The sequence below is a fragment of the Colletotrichum karsti genome (genome assembly GCF_011947395.1).
Source record: "Colletotrichum karsti strain CkLH20 chromosome Unknown Scaffold11, whole genome shotgun sequence".
In the NCBI taxonomy this organism is placed as follows: domain Eukaryota; kingdom Fungi; phylum Ascomycota; class Sordariomycetes; order Glomerellales; family Glomerellaceae; genus Colletotrichum; species Colletotrichum karsti.
In genome coordinates this window covers 399,847-421,416 of record NW_024065911.1, presented here as the reverse complement: position 1 = coordinate 421,416, position 21,570 = coordinate 399,847, and the positions used below count along the sequence as shown (strand labels likewise).

The 21,570-nt window shown below is 56.3% G+C and overlaps 9 protein-coding genes across 9 annotated transcripts; 5 read left to right on the top strand and 4 right to left on the bottom strand.

Annotated features, from left to right (window-relative positions):
* Positions 1-237: 237 nt before the first annotated feature.
* Positions 238-696, top strand: CkaCkLH20_04250 (uncharacterized protein; the record flags this gene model as incomplete). The annotated part of the gene is made up of 1 exon (XM_038886969.1): positions 238-696. One exon carries the CDS (start codon positions 238-240, stop codon positions 694-696), a length of 459 nt encoding a protein of 152 aa, XP_038747673.1.
* Positions 697-4,842: 4,146 nt separating this feature from the next.
* Positions 4,843-5,309, top strand: CkaCkLH20_04249 (uncharacterized protein; the record flags this gene model as incomplete). Its single annotated transcript, XM_038886968.1, has 2 exons — positions 4,843-4,930; positions 4,984-5,309. 2 exons carry the CDS (start codon positions 4,843-4,845, stop codon positions 5,307-5,309), a joined length of 414 nt encoding a protein of 137 aa, XP_038747672.1.
* A 1,297-nt stretch (positions 5,310-6,606) lies between these two features.
* On the top strand, positions 6,607-7,792 carry CkaCkLH20_04248 (uncharacterized protein; the record flags this gene model as incomplete). The annotated part of the gene is made up of 2 exons (XM_038886967.1): positions 6,607-7,445; positions 7,519-7,792. 2 exons carry the CDS (start codon positions 6,607-6,609, stop codon positions 7,790-7,792), a joined length of 1,113 nt encoding a protein of 370 aa, XP_038747671.1.
* A 433-nt stretch (positions 7,793-8,225) lies between these two features.
* CkaCkLH20_04247 (duf647 domain-containing protein) lies at positions 8,226-9,617 on the bottom strand (the record flags this gene model as incomplete). Its single annotated transcript, XM_038886966.1, has 1 exon — positions 8,226-9,617. One exon carries the CDS (start codon positions 9,615-9,617, stop codon positions 8,226-8,228), a length of 1,392 nt encoding a protein of 463 aa, XP_038747670.1.
* Positions 9,618-9,934: 317 nt separating this feature from the next.
* CkaCkLH20_04246 (diphosphomevalonate decarboxylase) lies at positions 9,935-11,166 on the bottom strand (the record flags this gene model as incomplete). Its single annotated transcript, XM_038886965.1, has 2 exons — positions 9,935-11,048; positions 11,105-11,166. 2 exons carry the CDS (start codon positions 11,164-11,166, stop codon positions 9,935-9,937), a joined length of 1,176 nt encoding a protein of 391 aa, XP_038747669.1.
* Positions 11,167-12,782: 1,616 nt separating this feature from the next.
* CkaCkLH20_04245 (uncharacterized protein) lies at positions 12,783-14,862 on the bottom strand (the record flags this gene model as incomplete). Its single annotated transcript, XM_038886964.1, has 2 exons — positions 12,783-14,383; positions 14,436-14,862. 2 exons carry the CDS (start codon positions 14,860-14,862, stop codon positions 12,783-12,785), a joined length of 2,028 nt encoding a protein of 675 aa, XP_038747668.1.
* A 1,612-nt stretch (positions 14,863-16,474) lies between these two features.
* On the top strand, positions 16,475-17,973 carry CkaCkLH20_04244 (uncharacterized protein; the record flags this gene model as incomplete). The annotated part of the gene is made up of 2 exons (XM_038886963.1): positions 16,475-17,116; positions 17,173-17,973. 2 exons carry the CDS (start codon positions 16,475-16,477, stop codon positions 17,971-17,973), a joined length of 1,443 nt encoding a protein of 480 aa, XP_038747667.1.
* An 825-nt stretch (positions 17,974-18,798) lies between these two features.
* Positions 18,799-19,613, bottom strand: CkaCkLH20_04243 (iron/manganese superoxide dismutase; the record flags this gene model as incomplete). The annotated part of the gene is made up of 3 exons (XM_038886962.1): positions 18,799-19,098; positions 19,161-19,426; positions 19,484-19,613. The coding sequence occupies 3 exons, from the start codon at positions 19,611-19,613 to the stop codon at positions 18,799-18,801; spliced, it is 696 nt and encodes a 231-aa protein (XP_038747666.1).
* Positions 19,614-20,219: 606 nt separating this feature from the next.
* On the top strand, positions 20,220-20,842 carry CkaCkLH20_04242 (DNA replication complex gins protein psf3; the record flags this gene model as incomplete). The annotated part of the gene is made up of 2 exons (XM_038886961.1): positions 20,220-20,261; positions 20,339-20,842. 2 exons carry the CDS (start codon positions 20,220-20,222, stop codon positions 20,840-20,842), a joined length of 546 nt encoding a protein of 181 aa, XP_038747665.1.
* Positions 20,843-21,570: the final 728 nt, after the last annotated feature.

The window sequence follows — 21,570 nt, the reverse complement described above, 5'->3', positions numbered from 1 at the left end:
TGTTGAATCAAATGAAGTCATTCCAAGGGATTGAGATGACAAGTGCGTCACACACCAGAATGCGCAAGGCATTGATCGTTCTCCTGTCCTAGGCAGCACAATAGTCAAAGATCACTCAAATGCTATAAAGTATGCTCAAGCCGATGACATTAGCAGAACCAAACAGACATAAAGAACAACAGCACAACACATATCATCAAACAACATCTTCAAACCATCAACAACACACAAGAAACCATGCATTTCTCCTCCGCGGCCTTCTTTCTCTCCCTCGCATCCTCGACCAGCGCGGGCTGGGCATCCATGCAGACATGCAGCACCGGCGACGACCCCAGGAGCCGATGGGCCAGCACGTCCCTCATCTCCGTGCAGGTCATCTACTCGAACGAGCTCGACGGCTGCACGGGCGTCAACACCTTCTGGGCCAAGACCGGCGTCACGAACCCGCTGTGGGCCCTCCGCGAGTTCGACGGCAAGGACGGGTTCAGCGCCAACATCGACATCGTCTCGCGCACGCCGGGGCTGAAGGTCAAGGTGGACGACGAGGAGGTCGCGCTGGGCGACGCGACGGGGTCGTGGTCGCACACGGGGAGCGAGGCGAAGGAGAAGTGCAAGGCTCTGGGGATGGGGGAGTATGATGGGGTGAGGTTTGACGGGAGTTACTGGGCTTATGTTCCGAAGACGAAGTGCAAGTAGGGGGTGGAGTGGTGATGTCGGGCTCTTGGGGATTATGCTCTTAACTAAGTACCCTATCCTCTTTGGCAGGAAATTCGTGTCAGACTAGGCCTCGCTGTTAACGAAATCTATTCATTATTTTACAAACCCATCTGCAAAGATGCCTACCTCACCCTACTTGTCTGCGGGCGGCAAAGCCATACTAGTTTGCTTTCAACTACAACTGTCATTCGTGTGGTAACTACTGAAGATGTTCATATCGACATGAGCGAGTTGAGGATCTTATAATTCATAGAACTTGAAGTAGGTTGTCAAAGTTAAAGCCTGTTTAGTTGTGCTCATTAGTAGGCCCTAAACCAGGCGTTGAGAGGAACGGAATATGACGTCCGCAAGGTCCTCGAACAATCCCGAAATGCTTACCGATCCCGCCATCCGAATCATACGTCGCCGAACAGAATCGACACTTTTCAGCCCAGACCGGACCGGGCAGATCATTCGTAATCCCGCCCCCGGGAAGACGGGAAATTTTACTCGAAAAAGAGCTGGACCGGATATCAACCGGTCCCATCTACCCAAAACCTCGAACGACATACGGCGGAGATCCCGCACGTCGGGGAGTGGGTGGGTTAGGAAAGAAAGGAAAAAGCCAAGGTTAGAAAAAACATCGGACGCAAACCCCGATTCGTGCGCAAGCTGTGCGGCGTGCCCAAAACGGTTCAGGCCGATCAACCGACCCCGGGCCCCGACAACGGAGGGCCAAGAGCTGGGACTGAGTCGATGTCGGTGGAGCTCCTCCGTGGCCCGTGGCGGAGGGTGGAAGAAGAGACGCTGAAGACGCTGGGAATGGAATCTGGATGGTCGACCTGGCATTGGCATCACCGCCGCTATCGGCGTATCCCACCTTCCACTCGACGACGATCCGGTCATCACGAATTAACGAGGACCGCGATCCGCGCACGGCAGTCCGCGTCGAGAGATCCCTCCCGGACCGTCGACGTCAACTTCCCTGACGCTTCCTTGACGGCCATACCCAGCAGAGGAACGGGAGGAAGGGCAGATCTGAATCTATGAACAGCGGGATACTTCTAGCAAGGAAGGAGAACCCGTTTCCCCCGCAAAATTCCCAGCGAGCCACAGAACGTGCAACTCGAGTCGAGGGTGTCACTCACTGTCGCGGTTCAAGGGCTCAAGCTCGTGGAATTGCCCAGTCTGGCAGGTCACTGACGCCCAGGGGGGGCCGGTTCTCTTGTGTGCGAGCGCGTCTCCAGCGCATCTGATGCAATGCAATGCACGACCACAGGGGCCCCGTCCTCCCATCGTCCGTGGGGGTTGTAGCGAAGGGCGGGAAAGGCGAAGTTGATGCTATGCTGATTTCCTCGAATCTTGGGTCCTCTCCAGATCCGGGCTTCCGCTGTCTGTGATGGTGATGTTCACTCTCTGATGTGTAGCTTCTATCTACCGGGAAATGGCTGGCCAGTTGGACGAGCAGACGGGAAGCTCATTGACGACCACACCCTCTCCTACCAGCCGCAGCACCCTCTCACCCGGGGATGATAATCCCGATTCCTGACTGCGGCCCAATGGCCGTGTCTGGGTGTGGTGGCCTGCAGAATCGTTCGATGCACATTCGAGTTTCTGCTGTCTCGGAGAAGCGCTGCGGGTGCAGGGATCGGGGCGCACGCCGTGTCCCGGCCGCGCAGAGGGAAAAGGCAAAAGAGACGTGGAGAGAGAGGGAGGGAGAAAGGCTTGTTCTCTTGAGGGTTTCCTCTTCCGGTTCTTGGCCAGGCCGCCCTCTGAAGCCGATTTGACCGTCCATCCAGCGAGACGTTGCCGCCGAGGGTGTGTGGTCGTTGTTGATGTTGGGCGACCTGAAGCCACAGCAAGAGCGAAATTCCCGAACCGCCGACTACCACCGCGTCCCGGGAATCCTGATTGATCAGACGTTGGCGGCCGTTTGGGACCGCCGGACGCCGCGGTAGCGTGCGGATAGTCTGGCAAGCTACATACTTCTAATCTCCATGGCTGACATATCACAAAATAGTGTCCCCCCTCCCTCCCCAAAAGTCTGGGGAAACCATGGGCCGGGTCTGATGAGGGGAAAGCCTGGGAAAAGGCTGGAGCACAAGGTTTCTTCGCGCGCGCGCCCGGACATGAGGGAAAGGTTGGGATGGAATCTCTTGGCTCGGATTTACGATTTTCGCAATGAAACTATGCGGACCAGGGTTGTTCGATGCTGCTACGGTCGCGACTGATGGTTTCCGGAACCGAGGTGTAGGTAGGTTGGGGATGTTTGCTTCAATACAACGCCAAGACGCGCTCGATTTTTCTGAGGAAAGCTACCGCAATAGGTTAACATCTGAAAAGCCTTGTGTGATGGGGAAAGGAGACGCGAAATGGTACGATGGCCGAGATGACGTGGGAGGGTCGAGATAAGGCGCGATTCACATGTAAAAATAATAGGTATTTGTCGCTGCTATTCGTCTACTGGCTGGTTCGTCCTTGGGCTCCCGGAGGACTGGAGTTAAAGCTGCGCATGTCCGTGGGCCTTGGGGAGCGAGCGAGCGGAGCGTGGAGCACAGGAGGGGAGGGGAGGGGAGGGGAGGAGGAGCATGGAACATGGAGCATGCTGCAGCAGGGCAGGATATGGATGGTATGGATGGTATGGATGGTATGGTGACGAATAATGGACGATATTTTATTCAAGTTTGCGAAGTGGCCGAACGCGTGGGATATGCCCCTGCTCGCCTAGGGCTGCGGGCTGTACGCTAGCTTTGTGCTACCCGGCCGTTTCCCTGTCTCGTCTGTATCGTGCCGGTGAAAACTGGCCGTGCAAGCTTTTGCGGTTGTGTGTGTGTGTCTGGGAAGGAAGAATGGTGTGGTTTTGAGAGGCCAAGACTCAAGCAGCTGGAGCTGGAGTTGTGGAGAGAAAATGTTGAAACGGGGGTGAGGTGGTGGAGGGAATTGATAGCGGACTTGCCTTATTAGAAATGAATGTTTGTAAGACTTACACACTCTTTTCTCCTCTATGGATTCTCCGAGTTGTTAAGAGGTTAAAAGGCCAGGTAACAAACATTTCCTGTTTTGGACAAGGCCGAGTTGTGAGAGACTGAAGTTTACGAGTCCAAGGTTCGGTTGGAGCACCACCCCGTCATTCATTCTCACCCGCCATGAGGTCCATCTACAGCCGAACCGATCCCAGACAACTCGTGCTCCTCGGGGGTTGTATCCGTAAGCTATGTGTGAGTGAGAGAAGAGCCAAGATGAACGGGACGGGTTCCTGTGCCCGAGGTTCGGGTTTCGGGGTCTCTGTTGCACTGGACCTGACACTCCAACACCACCACCACGGATAGAATCACGGCCAGCTCAGCGCTAAGACCTGACAGCACAAGTGACACTCACTCACTGCAGGTAGGCAAACCCGAGCAACCTGGAAGTTAACGGTTGAACGGATCATCATCACCACCAGCATCCAGCGGGGGTCGGCTTGCACGTTGCACTCGCAGCAGCATGCCCTGTCCCCTGTGCCTGTGGTCCACCCGCTAGCTCCAGTCCAAGCACGATGCCAGTCCCCTGCCAGCACGCCCGTGCCCCCCGACTCGAGCTGCCCACCCTGGTTTTAGCGGCCACGCGCGCCTAGCAGTAGCAGCCGAGTAGCAGTCGCAGCGACGTCCGGCACCCAACCCACCAAAAAGGAAAAGGAAAAAAAAGAAAAAGAAAAAAAAGTCCCGATGGCCGCCGGCAAGGCACCACACCATTCTGACCACCGCCGCAGGCAAGGCAAGGCAGGCAGAATTCCTAAATAAGACCATCCGCCTTGCCGCTCTCGCCCGTCTTCGTCCGGCCTTTCCCTCTTCTTTCTCTTCTTCAACCAAACCAACCCAACACCACCTCTCGATAATCCTACCTCACGCTCTCCTCCCTGCTGATAAAGCGAAACAACGCACTTGGAACATCAACCTTTCAAAACCTTGCAACAACAAAAACAATTCACCACAGAGTCGCCAGGCGCCACGCAAAGCTTTATCACCACAGGCAAGGAGGAGAGTCGGACACAGTCTACCCTACCTTTCTCACCGTACATATATACAACACCAGTTCCGACAAGCTTCGGGATTGATTTTTACGCATTTTAACTACACACACACACCGACGACTACCCTCGCCAAAATGTTCGCGACCAGAGTCCTCCGCCAGGCCGCCGCCCACGCCGAGCGCACCCCCAGCATCCGCTTCCTCGGCCGCCGCACCATTCCTTGTACGTCTCCATCTTCTGTCTGCCTCTACATGAAATACTAACCACCGAAACAGCCTCCGTCGATCACACCCCCGCCCCTCACCCGGCCTCGCCCACCGGCACCCTGCCCGCCAACTTCGGCAACGGCGGCGCCGCCCCCAGACACACCTCCTTCAGCTCCTACCGCGACCACGCCCAGCAGCACGGCCCGCTCCAGCGCTCCATCCGCACCGACGAATCCGGCATCGGCGGCACCTCCGGCCACGAGCTCGGCTCCGTCGTCCCCGCCGCCGGCATCTTCTTCGACCGCTCCGAGCTCCCCGCCCGCTTCCAGCGCCAGCCCATCGACATGGCCGAGATCGAGGCCGTCGAGTCCGGCGGCGCTGCTCTCTTCGGTTGAGACTATACCACGAGGCAGCTATTTTCTTCCTACGTACGACAAAAAGACATGAATGAATTCAGGAAGTAGGAATACGGGGACGATATACCATGACCATGGGTGGGCCAACGCGTGTGTACGAGAACGAAGACCAAAAAGGATTCACGAGCTGGAGCATCTCCCCGGGATATGGGAGCTCCGGCAGGGTACGGAAAAGCCGGGTAGTGTTTTATGACGACGACCGAAAAAGGACCCGTCGCGACTGGTTGCAATACACCAAGAGTGTTGCACAAAGACTGAGCTCACCAAGTTGAGCTGACCGTCACAGAGACCAAGCACGCACCCCCGCGCGCCGTCTCGTCTGGAATCGGCCCTCTATTTCCTTTTCGTCCTGCTATATCTTCGCTTCGCAACGCCGAAGCGTGCCATCATCCTGTACCCGTAGTCTGAAGCGCGTGGCATAAACCCCCTCCGTGGCCGAAATAGACCCAAACTTCAGGAAGCAACACACCCATGACGCTCTCGGTTGCATGTGCTTCGTTGAATGTGCGAGTACCTCGATGCAACCTCCAAACCATAGACCAAGGCGAACTACAGCTCCAGCTAAGAACTTGACGCATGTGACAGCTTCCCTGCATGATGGCTCCTTTATAGAGGCAAAAAAACACTTGCGTCCGTAGCTCCGGGACCGTTGAGCCCGGCGCGCGTCGTAGTTTACCCCAATTCCATCCGATCATTCCCATTGCCCATTTGACCCCCCACCTCTTCCGTCATTTCCCGAACAGCCGACGACCGCAGAAATTGCACCAGCCACCAAATTTGTTCGTGAGATTGACCTTTTAGACGATGGTCCGTGCTGCGGATAAGATAAGGTACCTCGAGCAAGCAGCCACGGCCCCACATTTCGGAGGCGCACCGGGAAAACACCGGGTCAAAAGCTAGGTCCCCGCCGTGGCCGCCGTCAACCTGGAAGCTTCGGCGTCATCGGAACCAGCCGACGAAGGTCTCAATCCCCGCGCACCAATCAAAAGAGCGCAATCACATCATCCAAAATAAAAAAGACGACCCACCTAAAAAGTTGACTCCCTCCAGCGCTGCTGAAGCTCCATCCCACCAGGTTATTAACGATGCAGAACCACCACGGCCGCTGCATGACAAGGTAGTCGCATCGCCAACGAAAACAAAACATAAACAAAAACCAATCCACAACCACGGATCTTCGCGTCACTTGCATTGAACGCCTGTCACCTTCATATACCCAGCAACGCACCCCTCCCTCGGGCGGCAATCTATCTGTAAGCAAAAAAGCACCGTCACGATGGCCTCGGACCTGATAGACCTCGTCTTCCTAACCCCGCTCCCAAGACACCACCGCAACCCTCCTCACGACGAAATGTCCGACCCGAAAGAGGCCTGTCCCGTCGACCACAAGGCCCGCGAGGCCTGGCTGCAGCACGCCCGCGCCGCGAACCCGAACGACGAGACGACGACGACGACGACACCGAACCCCCCGCCGGCGCATCCCGTACCCGAGTCCAAGTCCTGGACGCAGTCTCTCCTCTCCTACACACCCTTCTCCGGCCAGTCTGCCGCAAAGGAGCCGTCATCACCAGGTGCAGAGGCGTGCCCCGTAGACCACAAGTCCCGCGAGGCCTGGCTCGAACAAGCCCGCGCCGCAAACGCATCACCACCATCACCACCATCACCACCATCACCACCTCAAACACCACAAGCAGCGCAACCGCAGCCCTCGTCGTCCTCCTGGACACAGTCCCTACGCTCCTACATCCCCTTCACCTCACCCTCATCCCCAACCGCCGACCCAACGCCACAGCCCTCACAACAACCCCCAAAACCATCGCCCCTCGACACCCACCGCGAAGTCTCGACGATCCCCCGCACCGCGACCTCGGCATACCCCTACCCATCCAGCACGACCCACGCGCCCTCGAACCACGAGCAGGAGACGGGCGCCGACGCCGCCACGGGCAACTGGATCTACCCCTCGGAGAAGATGTTCTTCGACGCCATGAAGCGCAAGGGCCACGACTCCCGCGTCGCCGACATGAAGACCGTCGTGCCCATCCACAACGCCGTCAACGAGCGGGCCTGGAAGGAGATCCGCGAGTGGGAGAGGCCTTATACCGAGGGTACCGCGTATGTATTTCCTTCCTTGCTTCCTTTCATCCCCCATCGATCCTCAACTCGTGCTAATACCTCTGACTTCCAGCTGCGACGGCCCCAAACTCCACTCCTTCGCGGGCCTCAGCACAAACATGTCCCCCAAGGCGAGGCTCAAGACCATCCTGGGCTACGTCGCCCCCTTCGACCGCCACGACTGGGTCGTCGACCGCTGCGGCGTGCAGGTCGACTACGTCATCGACTTCTACGCCGGGAGGCCCGACGCCCAGGGCAAGCCGAGCTTCTACCTCGACGTCAGGCCCAAGCTGAACAGCTGGGAGGGCGTCAAGATGAGGGCGCTGAGGGGTGTCGGGCTGGCTTGAGGACGCCCGGGGTGTAGGGGATGAAGTTGTACAAAAGGTGCTTGCTCACTGGGAGCATTTGTGTTGATATTGTAATAGTCGATGGGCATGTCTCCCACTCTGATCTTGTACAAAAACATTTACGGGGGCTGAATAGTCCTGTGTTGATCATCAGGCCCAAGGTGATACAATCCGGGTGCGAGTTCTATGGTCTGATGTGATGGGGATGACTGCCTCAATGCAGGCAACGCTATGTGCTGTGAATAGTTGTTGTCTTTGTCATGGACACACATGTCATTGGCATAAAGATGATCGGTAACATGGGCTCTTGGGCTCTAATTGGTATCTTGTGAAACTGCAAAGCAAAATGGTCCCTTTCCTTCCCGCCATTTCTGGGACAAACAGCTGTAAGCGCAAATCTGATGGGGACTACGCCCATGCTTAACCATACCGCTCAGCGCTCCTTCTTGTCCTCTTCCTTGGTCTTCCCAATGGTCATCCACGGCGCAGATGCATCCAGGTTTGTGTCGTCAAGGCACCAGCCAGCCTCCTCCAACTTAAAGAAGAATCTCTCGCTTGCCTCACCATACGCATTCTCATCTACAGCATCCGTATCGAGCCCGAGGTGAACAAGAAGCTGGGCCGAGTACCAAGCGAAGAGGGAGGTGCTATTCTTGGCGTTGCGGAGAGGGTCTCCATAGAGAAGGATCTTGATGACTGGGACCGGACCGGACCGGCAGACCACGAGCTGGGATGAAGACTTCTCGTCCAAGTCTCTGTAGACGACAGGGCGGAACACTTGAGCAGTAGCGCCACGGACCATGGCATCAGCGTAGCTCCGGGCAAAGACGATCTTAACGCGCTGCTGATCCTTCGTCCTGACGACGGGCTTCCAGAAGATGATGGCCTCGCGAGCAGCAACCTCGGCCGGGCTGAGGATCTTCCCGCCGTTGAGATACGCGTCGAAGAGAATCGTGGCGCGTTGCTGGTTGAGGATATTGAGCTGGACGCAGCGGACGCCAAGGTAGTTCATGCCGAGATGGACAAAGACGAGGATGACCATGAGCGTGAAGACGGCCTCCCGACTCTCGACGTAGCGGACGACGATACTGCCGACGATCAGGCCAACCAGGCCCACGGCGGTCTCCTGGGAAGACTCCTTGGCGTTGAGCTCGCTGAGGTTGTTCCTGCGGGCGAAGTGCTTCGAGAGCGCGGCCTTGGATGCGCCGGCGGCGACTCCGCACATGGCGCGCAGAGCCTCCGCAGCGACGATCGCGAAGATCTTCGTCCACGTGCCGAAGAGCGGGGAGAAGAGGTCCAGGAAGAACGCGCTGTCGTTGAAAATATCAGCGAGAAAGCGGTACTTCTTGCACTCTGGCTCGATGACCAGACCGAAGCGGTAGGCGAAGGCGATGGTGGCGACGCGCGAGATGCCGTCCTTGAGGATGGTCAGGAGGAGGGCGTATGTGGCGGAAGAGTTGGCGTCGCCCACGCCGAGGCCCTGGAGGATCGCGCGGTTGGCGAGGAGGGAGGTGATGGTAGAGAAGAAGGCCTGGAGGGAGTCGTAGGTCTGGTAGCCCAGGTAGTCCGGGGTGACGGAGTCCGGGTAGCCTATAGGAAGGAAAGCGTCGCAGAGGACTTGGCGGATATTCGTCTGCCAGATTTTTGCGGTGTCTGTGGTGTCGTCGACAGGTATCTGGCGATGATGAGAAGCTAGTTTTGAGACGAAGGGGATGAGAGCGGTGCTTACCTCGGTGATGCGACCGTCGGGCTCGTGAATCCAGCGGCGATACAGTCTGCCGGATCCGTCGCGCTCCTCAATCTCTGAGGCCATTTCCTTCTCCATCTGCGCCATTTTCCTCGTTGCCCAGATATTATTTGGGCTATGTAGAGGACAATTTGGCAGATGTGGTGATGGTTTGGGGAAGAAGGCAGGTGAGAGGTGAGGTGGGGCCGGGGTGAAAGCAGGGAGAGAGACTGAAGGTGCGTCGCACGACAAGGCAGCTGCGGGCGAGACCTCACCTCCTTCCGGATCTCAAAAAGACAGAAAACGTGACGCAAGCAATTCGACAAGTATTTAAATTATTCGAAGCGTTCTATATGCGTGGCTTTTGCAGCAAGACTATTACTTAGGTGAAAATTCCAACATCACATCAACCGCGCCTACCGCTTTGCGGGCTGGCCATCCTCTCCGACAAGGTAGATATCCGACTTGATAGGGCCCTCACCGACGCCGGTCTGGATGACACGGCTGACGCCTCCCTTGATGATACCAGCAACGGTCTCGTCCAAAGTGACGGGAGACTGGAGGCTGCTGGAGCCCTCCTTCCAGCCGGTCACGCCGCCCAACAGAGTAGAGAACGCACCAACAACAGCGGCAGTGTTCTCCTCCAGGTAGTAAATGACGGCGTTCGGGCCGGCATCGAAGGTGTACGCAGCAACGGTCTTGCCGGCGGCAGCGTTGATCTGTTCGACAGCACGGATGGCCGCGCGGGAGACGTCGTTCATGTAGAAGATGGGAGGGTAGGTGTCGGAGCACGAGGAGTGGAACGAGTTGGAGTCCTTCATGGTCACCTCGGCGAACTGGGCAAAGTCGCGCTTGGCGATGGCGTCCTCCATCTCGCCCATGTGCTTGGGCACGACCTCGGTGACGCGCTGCTTGAACAGACCCGACGTCGCGACGGTCTGCTGCATGCCGGAGGTCGAAGAGACGCCCTTCTTGGCGGCGCTGACGACGAGGATCAGAGCGCGCATCTCGGGCCAGTGCGACGCCTCGGCGACGAGGTCGGCCTTGGAGTCGGAGCCGTCGGCCTGCTCGCCCATTCTCCAGGCGACGTAGCCGCCGAACAGACTACGGCAGGCGGAGCCGGAGCCCTGTCTCGCGATGAGGGAGAGCTCAGCGGGTGACTCGGTGAGCTCGTAGAGGTCGGCGATGGCGCGGACGAGGGCGGCGAAGCCCGCGGCGGAAGAGGCCAGGCCGGCGGCGGTGGGGAAGTTGTTCTCGGTGACGATCTTCAGGGGGTAGGTCGAGAGCTTGGGGAGGGAGGGGTTCTGGGCCTCGAGGGCGGCGCGGCGGGCGCGCAGCTCGCGGAAGCACGCTTGTGTGCGGGCGCCAGAGACATCGGAGGACTCGCCGTTGAGGATGAGGGTGTCGCCGTCGGTGTAGGAAGCGGAGCACGAGGCGGTCGTGAGGGTTCGCAGGTCGGCTTGGGAGAGGGTGACGGAGAGGGAGCTGTTGGTGGGGAGGTTGAGCTTGGCGTCGCGCTTGCCCCAGTACCTGGTGAAGAAGTCAGCGATGCTTCTGGCAAATGGAGTTATGGAGAGGATGCGCACTTGACGACGGCAATGTTGACGGGCGCCGTGGTGCTGGCGCGGTAGACCTTGGTATCAGCCATTGTTGCGATGGTGTTTTGCGTGCTGGAGTCCGAGGCGGTCAGAAACAATCTCAAGGCGGGGCAAAGCGACGGCGAGGATCTTGGGAGTTGATAAAGGGCAGTCGGTTGGGGTTGACCGGGAGAACGCACCGTTGGACTTGGAACAGTGTCTTGAAAAGGAGTGTTTGTCTTGATCAGTTCTGCCGCAAAGCAAACCTCCAAGAAGCCAGGATGAAAATGGTTGAACACAGGCCAAAGCACCTCAGCAATTCAATCCGCCTGGCGGGGTTCGTGAAGCTCCTCCCGCCTTGACTTCACAGTTCACTGGACAATCAGCAGCCCTCAATTTGGTTTGACATGCGATCCTTGCCCCAACGGGATTAGTGCGGGGTCCTTCAGGGGACTCGGTGCCTGGACCCCTGTGGCTGGGGGCCGTTGTGGAGGGTCACGGGTATCTGTGCTGCTTACGGCATCCGCCATCTAATTCCACCTCCTACACCTGACTTCCAGGTTTTCTATGATAACTTGGACTCTCCGATACCAGACCACAGACTTCCAAATACCACTGTCCACGAAACTTCTTGTCGGCTCGGATTGAAAATCTTCGGCTATCGCGAAAAGAATGCCAGCAGTCAGATACGGCAGATGCCAATACCGTGAGAAGTCGGGATGTCATAGTCAGGTTCGGGATCAATACCCCAAGTGTATCGATATACGTTATAGTCTGCCTTAATAAGGCGGTTCAAGTTGGAGTTGACTATTGCAGTTTTGTTTTGTTACGCTTGGGAGGGTGAAGTCGAGGGGCATGAAGTCTCGCAATACGCAGAAGTTAGGTGATACAGGATGATGTTGAGGTATTGAATGTGTTGAAAATTGGAACTAGAAAGCCGCAGGGACTTCAAAGTCCAATAAAACAATGAAAGCGTATCTTTGTTAAAGTCACCCTGCTTTTTATGTCGATGGGGAGAAAATTCCATCGGTGGTAGGATCACCAACAAATGCAATATGCCGCGCAATACGATACGGTCACCCTTATTATTCTGGTCAATATCTCGTCATACCCAACGGTAGGAGGATCACCCCACCGGTAAGTGAACTAAAGGTGCCCAGTTGGCTACAAATACCAACAAGGTGTCTTTGGGCGACAGTGGTGGCCCGTTTAGAATATTTCAAAGTTGCGGCTGGAGGACTTTGGTTCCATGCTAGGCAAGTAGATCAAGGTAGTCTGTTAAATGATGGAGAATAACGTAAGCAATGTTGGAACAACCAAGGTACCCTGAGATGAAAAGTACTAGCCGTTAGCTAAATCTTTTAAGAGAGACTATATTGATAACTTAACATAACAGTCTATCTGAGTTGTGTCTACTTTCTTCCAATAGCACTACACCCGCCGAGGAAGACCTCTGGAAGTCAGGTAAAGTCGTAGCGGCAGCCAAGAACCATAATCTGGTCAGCTCATTTCTACTTTTCGTGAAAGATGGGCAGATTCCTAACACCTTCCTACAATTCCTCGCCTCAGCTTTAGAAAATTGAGCAGTAAATTGAGGCTATGCTTGAAGATTTCAGGAAGATTTCATCCCGTGCTCACTTGGTAGCAAACCTAATTCATCAAACAGACGGTCATTATTTAGTATACTTTAAACCAGGGTTACTGTAGTTCTTGAGGACATAATCTCCTCCGACCCAAACACCCCCGGTTCTTCCAGCGCCGCACCAATTCTCCTCATGCAACCAGGCCTGTCCAATGCCGGAGTAACGAACAAGCCATGGGCGCAGGGGCGTTCCTTCTCGGGATCGGGCTTGGCCGGAAACCCGTACGAGTAGGCCAATATCAAGGCATACACCTCCATCGTCTTAATAAGCTCAGAGCTGGCCTCGTAATCGCGGTCCATCGAATCCAGCATCGCAAAGCAATCGCCGCTTCCGTTGACGCTGCGGAACATCATGTGTCCAGTCGGACCCTTCTTCTCAGACAGCTCCATCCGTACCAGCGGGCCTTCCAGCTTGATCCAGCCGTCCTTGACACGGCCAAAGGGGTTGTCCCCGTCAATTTCAACCCGAGCGTCAAGAACCGTGGCCATCTCGTCTACGTCTCCCATTAAGCCCATGGCCGGTATGCCGTCAACCGAGGCCCAGGACCACGAGGGTGCGCGGTACCCCCCTTCAGGCGCCTTGCATCGGAGACCCTGCCAGCACAGATCTTGAATCAGCGAACCACGCCACAGGCCCGCGAGATACTCGTCGCCCAGGATATTGCTCATGGACCTCGCTATCCCGGAGATGGCAGGGAGCTTGTCCGCAGGGTTCGTCATTTCTCGACGCCCGTACTCCCAGATCAGCCTCTGCCACTTTTCCTTCGTTGAATTGGAGTTCATCCTGCTCGGCTTCTCGGTGTTGCGTTTAGACAAGTTCTCCGTGTAGTCTACCAATTCTTTGTCGTCGTTGACGAAGGGAAGGCGGTACGGTAACCTGAGGCCCTCCTCGGCTTCGAAACCCTCGAGGCATTCCCAGTACAACTGCCCGCTGGCGAAGTGCAAGACCCTGCGGGCGAGAACTCGCTCCTGAAAGCCCCACGCCCTTTTCGTCAACGGCTCCTCCAACATTTGAATGTGAAAGTCGTGAATGAAATCAGTCGTCAGAGGAAGAGCCGAAGCAAGGATGTACTTCTCCGCGGGAGAGTCGCTACGAGGAAGTTTGAAGTACGATCTCGGTGTTCTCGGAGACAGGAGACCGCCGTCGGTATCGTGGGACTTGTCGCCCGCCAGAGTGAGATGGGAGTTGGAATACACGGCCTTCATCTGCGCCGACTCCCGTTCCCAATCCTTCAAGTCGTCCTGGCGGATACACAAGCTGTCGATCCACAAGTACCGCACGCCGAGCATGCGGGTCACGGTGATAGCATCCTGGAAAGTCCGCGGGAGGTCGTCGAAATCGATGCCGTTCTTCCGAGCTTGTATGGTCTCGGCCGTCGTCGTGAAGTGTTTCGCAGTCCGTCCCCAGCAGTAGCTGAGCGTGACGTAGCTACCGGTCTGCCCCGGGCCTGGCTCGACGAGCTTGATGACCGGATTGGCGTCCGTGGTGCCGACGTCCAGGATGCGGGTTGGTAGCGGGCTTTCTTCCGGTTTGCAGTGCGGGTGCTCGTCGCACTTCTTCAGCCACTGGACGATGTGATTATGCGTCTTCTGGTCTGGGACTTCTCTCAACACGCGGTCGCTTGAGCCCGCGGAGAGAGGATCATCTATCGAGGAGTCAGTAAGAAAATCTCAAGGAGGCACGTAAGCAGAACATACCTTCATCTGATGCGAACCCGATTGCTGCCACGACAGCTATACTGCGGTCGCTGTTCTCGGCACATCTGGATAGAACCCACAGCCCATCTCCTCCATCCTCGCCACGTTTGGTCAGCCACATGTCCCAGTCCGGGACGTAGCTATTCAAAGAGAACTCAGAAGGGCTTGCCAGCTCGTCCAGAATACCATCTGCCTCCTTCGCGACTGCCTGGCAGAGAACACATCCACCCGACGCCGCCTTACGAAGGCTGTCCAGGTCTGGATGGTAGGAAACCCCGAACCGCTCAAGAGGTTTCCCTCTCTCATAGTCTTTGAGGTACAGGTTATGCAGCCTCTGTTTCCCGCTGAGCGTTCTGGAGTATTTCTCGTCGGGAAACGGAGGAAGATTCTCCAGCGGAAGGGACTTGCAAAGGTCGCAGAGAGACATGGTGAGCTTGAGGTTGTGAGTGAAGACCAGATCAATAAAGGTACAGCTTTCAGCAACTCATGGGAACTGAGGCCAGGGAAATCGATATTTGAATGAATTCGTAAGTCGTTTCAATGAGGCCAAATAATTGCCTTGGGCGGACTACGTGTAGCACTGCCTAGAAACTTCAGATGGTCGCCTCTCTAACGTACGTCAGGCTAGCCAACAACGCAGTCAGACGATGTCGATCTGTAGGTCCAAACTCGTTCGGGCCAGTCAGATGGTCAAGTAGAGCGTTCGCCGTCAGGAAGGATTACGCGCGATACAGCCACAGCCGCCACGGCACTCCATCGCCTTCTTTCAACGTCAATCGCACATCGCGACCTTGACCGTAGTTGCCTGCCATGAATTATCCACCTTGGAAATAATCGAACTGCCTAAATCGTGGCAGAGTCTAGTCCCCCGGACGGTCCACCTTGCCATTGCCAGGGCGCAGGACAATGCGGGAACAGCAGGCAGGCAGAGGATACCTATCGTCTTCAACCCCATGCAGCCTGATGAGGAGCTTGTGTTTTTTCCTGAACAGACCGTCAGCTTATTGCCTGCATTTGGAAGATGGGGTCCCGGGCTGGTGGGATCGCGCCAATCAACCCCTGCATTGGGGGAAACTAAGCGATGATGTGGACCAGGGACTTTGGTGTTGCAGTGTCACTCTAACGGGCGTCCAGCGAAGCTGAGCATAATCTTCGTTAATTGAAATTGAGTCTCCTGAATCCTCCGTCGTGCTAACAAATCAGACTTCAAAAGCAGAAGTGAATACCGTGACGCTTCCCGGGTCTCTCCCGCGTCAAAGCAGGGCCAGTTCAGCATGATCCAATTGGCATCAATGGCCTCCAGCCTTACGATGACCTCGAGGCTCGGGGTCATATTACCAATTGTCTGGACACTTGGGCAACAACAGGCGCCTGGCATGGCCCCCTGGTCAACACGAAAGAAAAGTCTAATTAACCTACCTTGCAGATACGGATACCTCCATCGAGAGGAGAGGCTTGTTTGGCCTAGTTTCCTCCATCGAATGGACCTTCGGACCCCACGCACGTTGAAAAAGGCCGTCCGCACCCATCCGTGTTGTTGCGGCACAAGTCGAATGGGACTGCCTCGAGGCCCGGCTGGCGGTTACCTGCTGCAGCGCCCCCCGCCGATCCGGGTCTGAATTCCATGGAAATGGAGCATTAGGTCTTCTCAACCGCCCCATGATATCTTCGAAAAGTCGGGTTCTGAACCCGAAAGCTGTGCTTTTCTTGGGCAGGGGTTTCGGCGGAGGTAAACCAGTGAGAAGGATGCCTTCGCATGCCAAGACTTACGATGTCTCCTTGTAGGGCCCCGTCATCAAACACACCAAAGAGCATCCTTAAGCGAATTGGGACCGGGGTGTTGATACTTATGCTTAGATGCCCCCATCTTCGTACGTGTCTATTGTTGTTACCTCGTCATCTCTGATTCTGTGATACGATACCCGTTGCTCGACTTCATGTGCATGACAGCGATGGTCTCTCCTTGAAAGCGTAATCTTCGTATCCTTTCCAAACACATCTCACACCAAAATCATATACCAAAATCGCCCAAGAACAAGATGAGTTCAGCACCCCGGACAACCCAGCCGGGTCTCGAAGTCGCATCACATTACGATACCACTCCAGTCACACTCGACGGCCAGTCCGGCCACTGGGCATCACCACCACCGCCCGGCTCGTCAGGTCTACACTCAACGCAGGAGCAAAAGATATGGGCGGGCAACGGCTACGAGTCCGTGAATCAGCGGACGGGCTACGGCGCATACGCAAACGAGAACGGGACGGCGCACGCGGCAGACGAGAAGCCGGCGCGCCGGATACCGTGGCTGCTGATCGGGCTGGGAGGACTCATCACATTCGTCCTCGCCGGTGCCATCGGCGGAGTGGCGGGCTGGAAGATCACATCTAACCGGGTCGAGGAGCCGGAGGCTAGTCTCCCCGGATCCACCGGCGGCGGCGGCGGCAGTGGCGGCTCGCCGACGAGCGCGACCAAGATCGTGCCGAATTCGGGGCTCGCCGCCGTCGGATGGCGGGTCGGCACCGATATCACGCTCCAAGTCTGGTTTCAGGGTCCGGATACGTCGTTGAGAAGGTCAGAGTACAAGACCATCTACCAGAACTGGACCGAGCCGATGGAGGTCGATGCGGCGCCCAAGGTGGGCTCGCCTTTCGGGGCCGGCCAACTCTACACAAAACCGGATGTAAGTGTTGGGTTCGCCCATATCGTAGGACTGCGCTGACGAAACAACCGGCATAGCCCTTACCTGTCATTCCTCAAGCAGAGCTCTTCTTCATCGGATCGCAGAGTAAGATTGGTGGTGTGAACTTCAGAGAGGGATTCACAAGAGGCGGCCAGAGCGACAGTATCAACGAGGGAGGATGGACCACCAGCAACGACAACACCCAAATGGCGGCCTACTGGCCATCGACGATCCTCCAAGCCAACAACGGGGACGTGATGGAGGTCTGGTTCGACTACAAATCGCCAAAGTTCCAGGAGCCGAAGAGAGTCGGCGTCACCGCCTCCGCGAACTCGGCGCTGGCGATCCTCCCCCGAGAATCCACGCACTCCGCCGGCGACCAGACGGCGGCCTCGAGCGCGCGGATCATCTACCGCGACACCAGCGGGCGCCTCCGCAACTTCGACCGGTCCTCCGGCGGCCAGCAGCTCACCTCGTCGGGCCAGCTGCCGGTCACGGTCGACGCCAACTTCACGATGGCCGCGTTCGCGGTGGCGCGCGGGGACGCGAACGGGCAGGCGTCGAGCGCGGTCAACACGTGGGTCGTGTACCAGGACTCCAGCACCGGCAAGATTTCGTACGTGTACGAGAACGGCACCGACGGGTGGAAGGGCCCGGAGACGGATCCCGTGTTTGAGGGGGCTGATAACCCGACGCATCTTGCCTGTGTGACGGCTGCTTCGGCGACGATACCTGAGGTTCCGCTGCAGCCGGCGCATGATTTGAGTCATTGCTTCTTCCAGGTTAAGAAGCAGCTGAAGCACGTCCATTTTGACGGGAGTTCGTGGAATGATATGGGTTTCCTTCCCATCCCCTGAGTGTTTGGGTGTAGTGTTTGTCGTATTTGGCTGTATGAAGTCCGGGCGTTTGAAGCGTGTTTCTTTTCTTGATGTATACCAATGATAAATCATTGTAAACCAAAAGACTTCATTATGTGCTGTTGCCGCGGCGTGGCTGCCATAGATGCTTGCTGAATGCATAGCTGTGAAGAACGACGACATCTCTCTGCCAAAGTCGTAGATTCCCATCGCACATCTGGCTTTCCCAAGTTATCTTGGTGCCGCAGATGGGGGGCAAAACAGAAATTATGCAGAGAGAACTCGGCTTTGAACAAGATAGCCCGTTACAAGAGAGCCCGCCGCAAGTTTCTTTTGTACATCTGACCAACAACAGTTTAGTATCAGACGTGGAGCAGATGACGAGTCTGTAGAAGCAGAGCTCGAGAAGGTCAAGGAATGACTCACGCTTGAGATTGCGAGTGTGTACAGCCGTTTTCCCGCTATGCTATGCGAGTGCAGTTTTCTTGAACTCCTCTATCCCTTTGTAGGTATGCTAGTCACATGGGGGGAGGTGGCTTTCCGGGTGTCTATGCTGGGACTGGAGAACGCAGAACTTGTAAACGATGGTCAAAATGACTTGCTACTGATGGAAAACGAAGCTTTCACCCGGCTAGACTTCCGAGGTTCTTCTTCGGTATCAGTCGTTTGATGCAATACTTCTTTCACTCTCGATATCAGTCATGTCGGCCTGGCTGATATCAGAACACCAAGTCACGAGCCTCCATACGTAGACTGACCAAACGCCATGCGTCAATTCTTACTAGGTATCAACATTTGTTATTGTACAATTATCGTCACGATCATTTATTTCTCGAAGCGCTTGGCAACGGTCTTCCAATTGACCACGTTCCAGATGGCGTCAAAGTACTCGGCCTTGCGGTTCTGGTACTGCAGGTAGTAGGCGTGCTCCCAAGCGTCAATGCCGAGGAGGGGCTCGAGGTTGCCGGTGACGGGGTCCTGGTTGGCGCGGGTGACGACGCCGAGGGTGCCGCTGGTCTTGTCCTTGACGAGCCAGGCCCAGCCGCTGCCCTGAATACCGGCCAGAGAAGTGTTAATCTGCTTGCGCAGGGTCTCGAAGGAACCGAAGTCCTTAGTGATGGCTTGCTGTGGGGGATGTCAGTGACTGGCCAAATTCAACTGAGGCATTGATGGACGGATCAACGTACAGCCAGCTTGCCGCCGGGCTCACCACCACCATCGCGGCTAGCAGGAGCGAGGTTCTCCCAGAAAAGGGTGTGGTTGATGTGACCACCTCCGTGGAAGTTGATCAGAGGGGCCTGGGCAGCAGCCTTGGCGAAGTCGCCCTTGGCCTTGGCCTCCTCGACGGTCTCGAGAGCAGTGTTGAGGCCGTTGACGTAGGTCTGGTGGTGCTTGGAGTGGTGAAGCTCCATGATCTGGCCGGAGATGTAGGGCTCGAGGGCGCCATAGTCGTCTAAGAGGACCACATTAGCTTCACGAGCGACGATTAAGACACGACGACGCTACTGACAGGAAATATCGGGCAGCGTAGCCTTGCCGCGGACAAAGCTGGTGCCCATGGCAGCAGCAGCAGGCTTAGCGGCACCAGCTCGCAGAGCCGTGCGGAGGACGGGAGCGGTTCGGAGGAGGGTGGACGACATTTTGCGTGTTCCTATGTCTAGTGCTTGGTGTCAATGGATGGTTGTTCTCGCAAAGCAATTGACTTAAGGGGGGATATCGTGAGTAGAAGTACCTTTGAATGTTCAATTCCAGAGGTTTGACAAATGCAATTGGAGCTTCAGAATGATGTCAATTGCGGGAGGTTCGGTCGGCTATTACGTGAGGGAGCTCGGATCTCCAGAAAAGCTGCCAGCGGGTTGCCGAGCTGCTGCTTTCCCGGGCTTGCTCGCTCTCGCTGTAGCGTTCTTTCCGCTTCTGCGAATGAAAGAAGAATGTCGTCATCCACATTAAGTGGAGACCTCGACACCTCGTGCTTCAGACACTGGATATTGCATTCTTATGTAATACACTAGCTTCTATTGGCCGCGAGAGCTCCCCACCTACCCGACCCCATCCAATGGCTCAGTCACCAGCCACAGTTTAGAGTGGCTTGACCCTGTTGGCGGGGTCTGGAAGTCGCGTCAACAACTGAATGTCACTGGACGCGTCGAGCTTCACCAGACACTACTGCGAATATTTCTTCGCAAGTTGACGACTGCAACCCTCTCCCGCTCTTTGATCAGATATTCGGAGTCGCAGCTTAAAACATGTCATACTACGACATTGACTCCATCCTGACGGATGCAGAGGTGCGTTCGCGGTACCCTGGAGACAATACTCCCTCCAACCTCGCAGAGACCAAGATGCGTCTACTGACAATTCCCAGAAAGTGCCTTGCAAGTTTGAAATCGACGCCGCCGACCTCGGATACCTCGATAACAACCCGAGCCATACCCTCAAAGCCGGCACTCAAATCTCTCTCCCTCTCTGGCTCGCCGAGATGCTCGCCCTCGCCAGCACAGGCGCAGACTCCAAGGCGCCCGTGACGCTGAACCTCCCGCCGGCACTGTCGAACCAAGTCGTCCAGGCCCTCAAAGCCGACCCGCGAGCCGTACCTGTCAGAGACCAGAGCGCCCACTTCTACGGTCTTGGCACTCGCATCCTCGATCTCTTCGACGAGCGCGAGCTGAGCGAGGTCGCGAGGAAGACTTTCGTCACGCGGGCGGCCGTGGTCGCGCTCCACGCTCGCAAGGGAGGCGACGACGGTGTTGGAGGCTCAAGCGAGGACTTCCTTCGTGGCTTGGACGAATGGGAGCGAAGTCTGTTCAGGAAAGCGCATGACGGCCACAAGGCTTCCAAGGAGTGGCTGGACAAGGTCAAAAAGTACTGAAGGGATGTCCTGATTCGGACACAATATCTACAACATCTTGGCTAGGGAGCCCACGGCATCGTTAAGGCCGGTGGAATATTCGCCGTTCAAGTGAGAGCTTGGACAGACCCGCCAAGCAAGCAATTGGCAGCGTCAGCTTACGCTACGGACTTTCTAAAAGGCCGGGGAAGGCGACATCCCGGCGGAACACTGTCCAGACCTACGAGTCGACCGCATCTCCGGCGCCGCGACTCGGGCTACTCGGACGGAGCCCGGAGACCGAGTTGCTCCGGATATCCCAAGCAAGAACACAATCGCGGGGAGTCACCCCGCGCGATTGTCGAGTACGCGGAGACCCGAGCGGCTACTCCAGATGAGGCGTTCTTTAAATCGATCAAACCGATATTTGTACCGTGGAACGCGGGGCGGATGATGAGGAACTGGCGGGGCTGACTCGACTCGCGGTTCGGCTTTGACCAAAAAGACCGAAGAAACGCGACAATCAAAACCGACAGATGATAAGCAAGTACACAGCCAAATTGCTTGCATAATATAATTCCGATTCGTATCAATCGTATTGCGCTGACTTCGATGCATTGCGCTCCGGAAATGCGCATGTCATTGTTTCACGTGAAAGTCTTACATATGTATCAGTGTTCCCCGCTACTTATCTGATATCGTCGAGTGGCGGGGCAGTCCGAGGAGATAACAAAGCGCATGGCTATCGGCGGCTTCCGCGCCTCCACAAG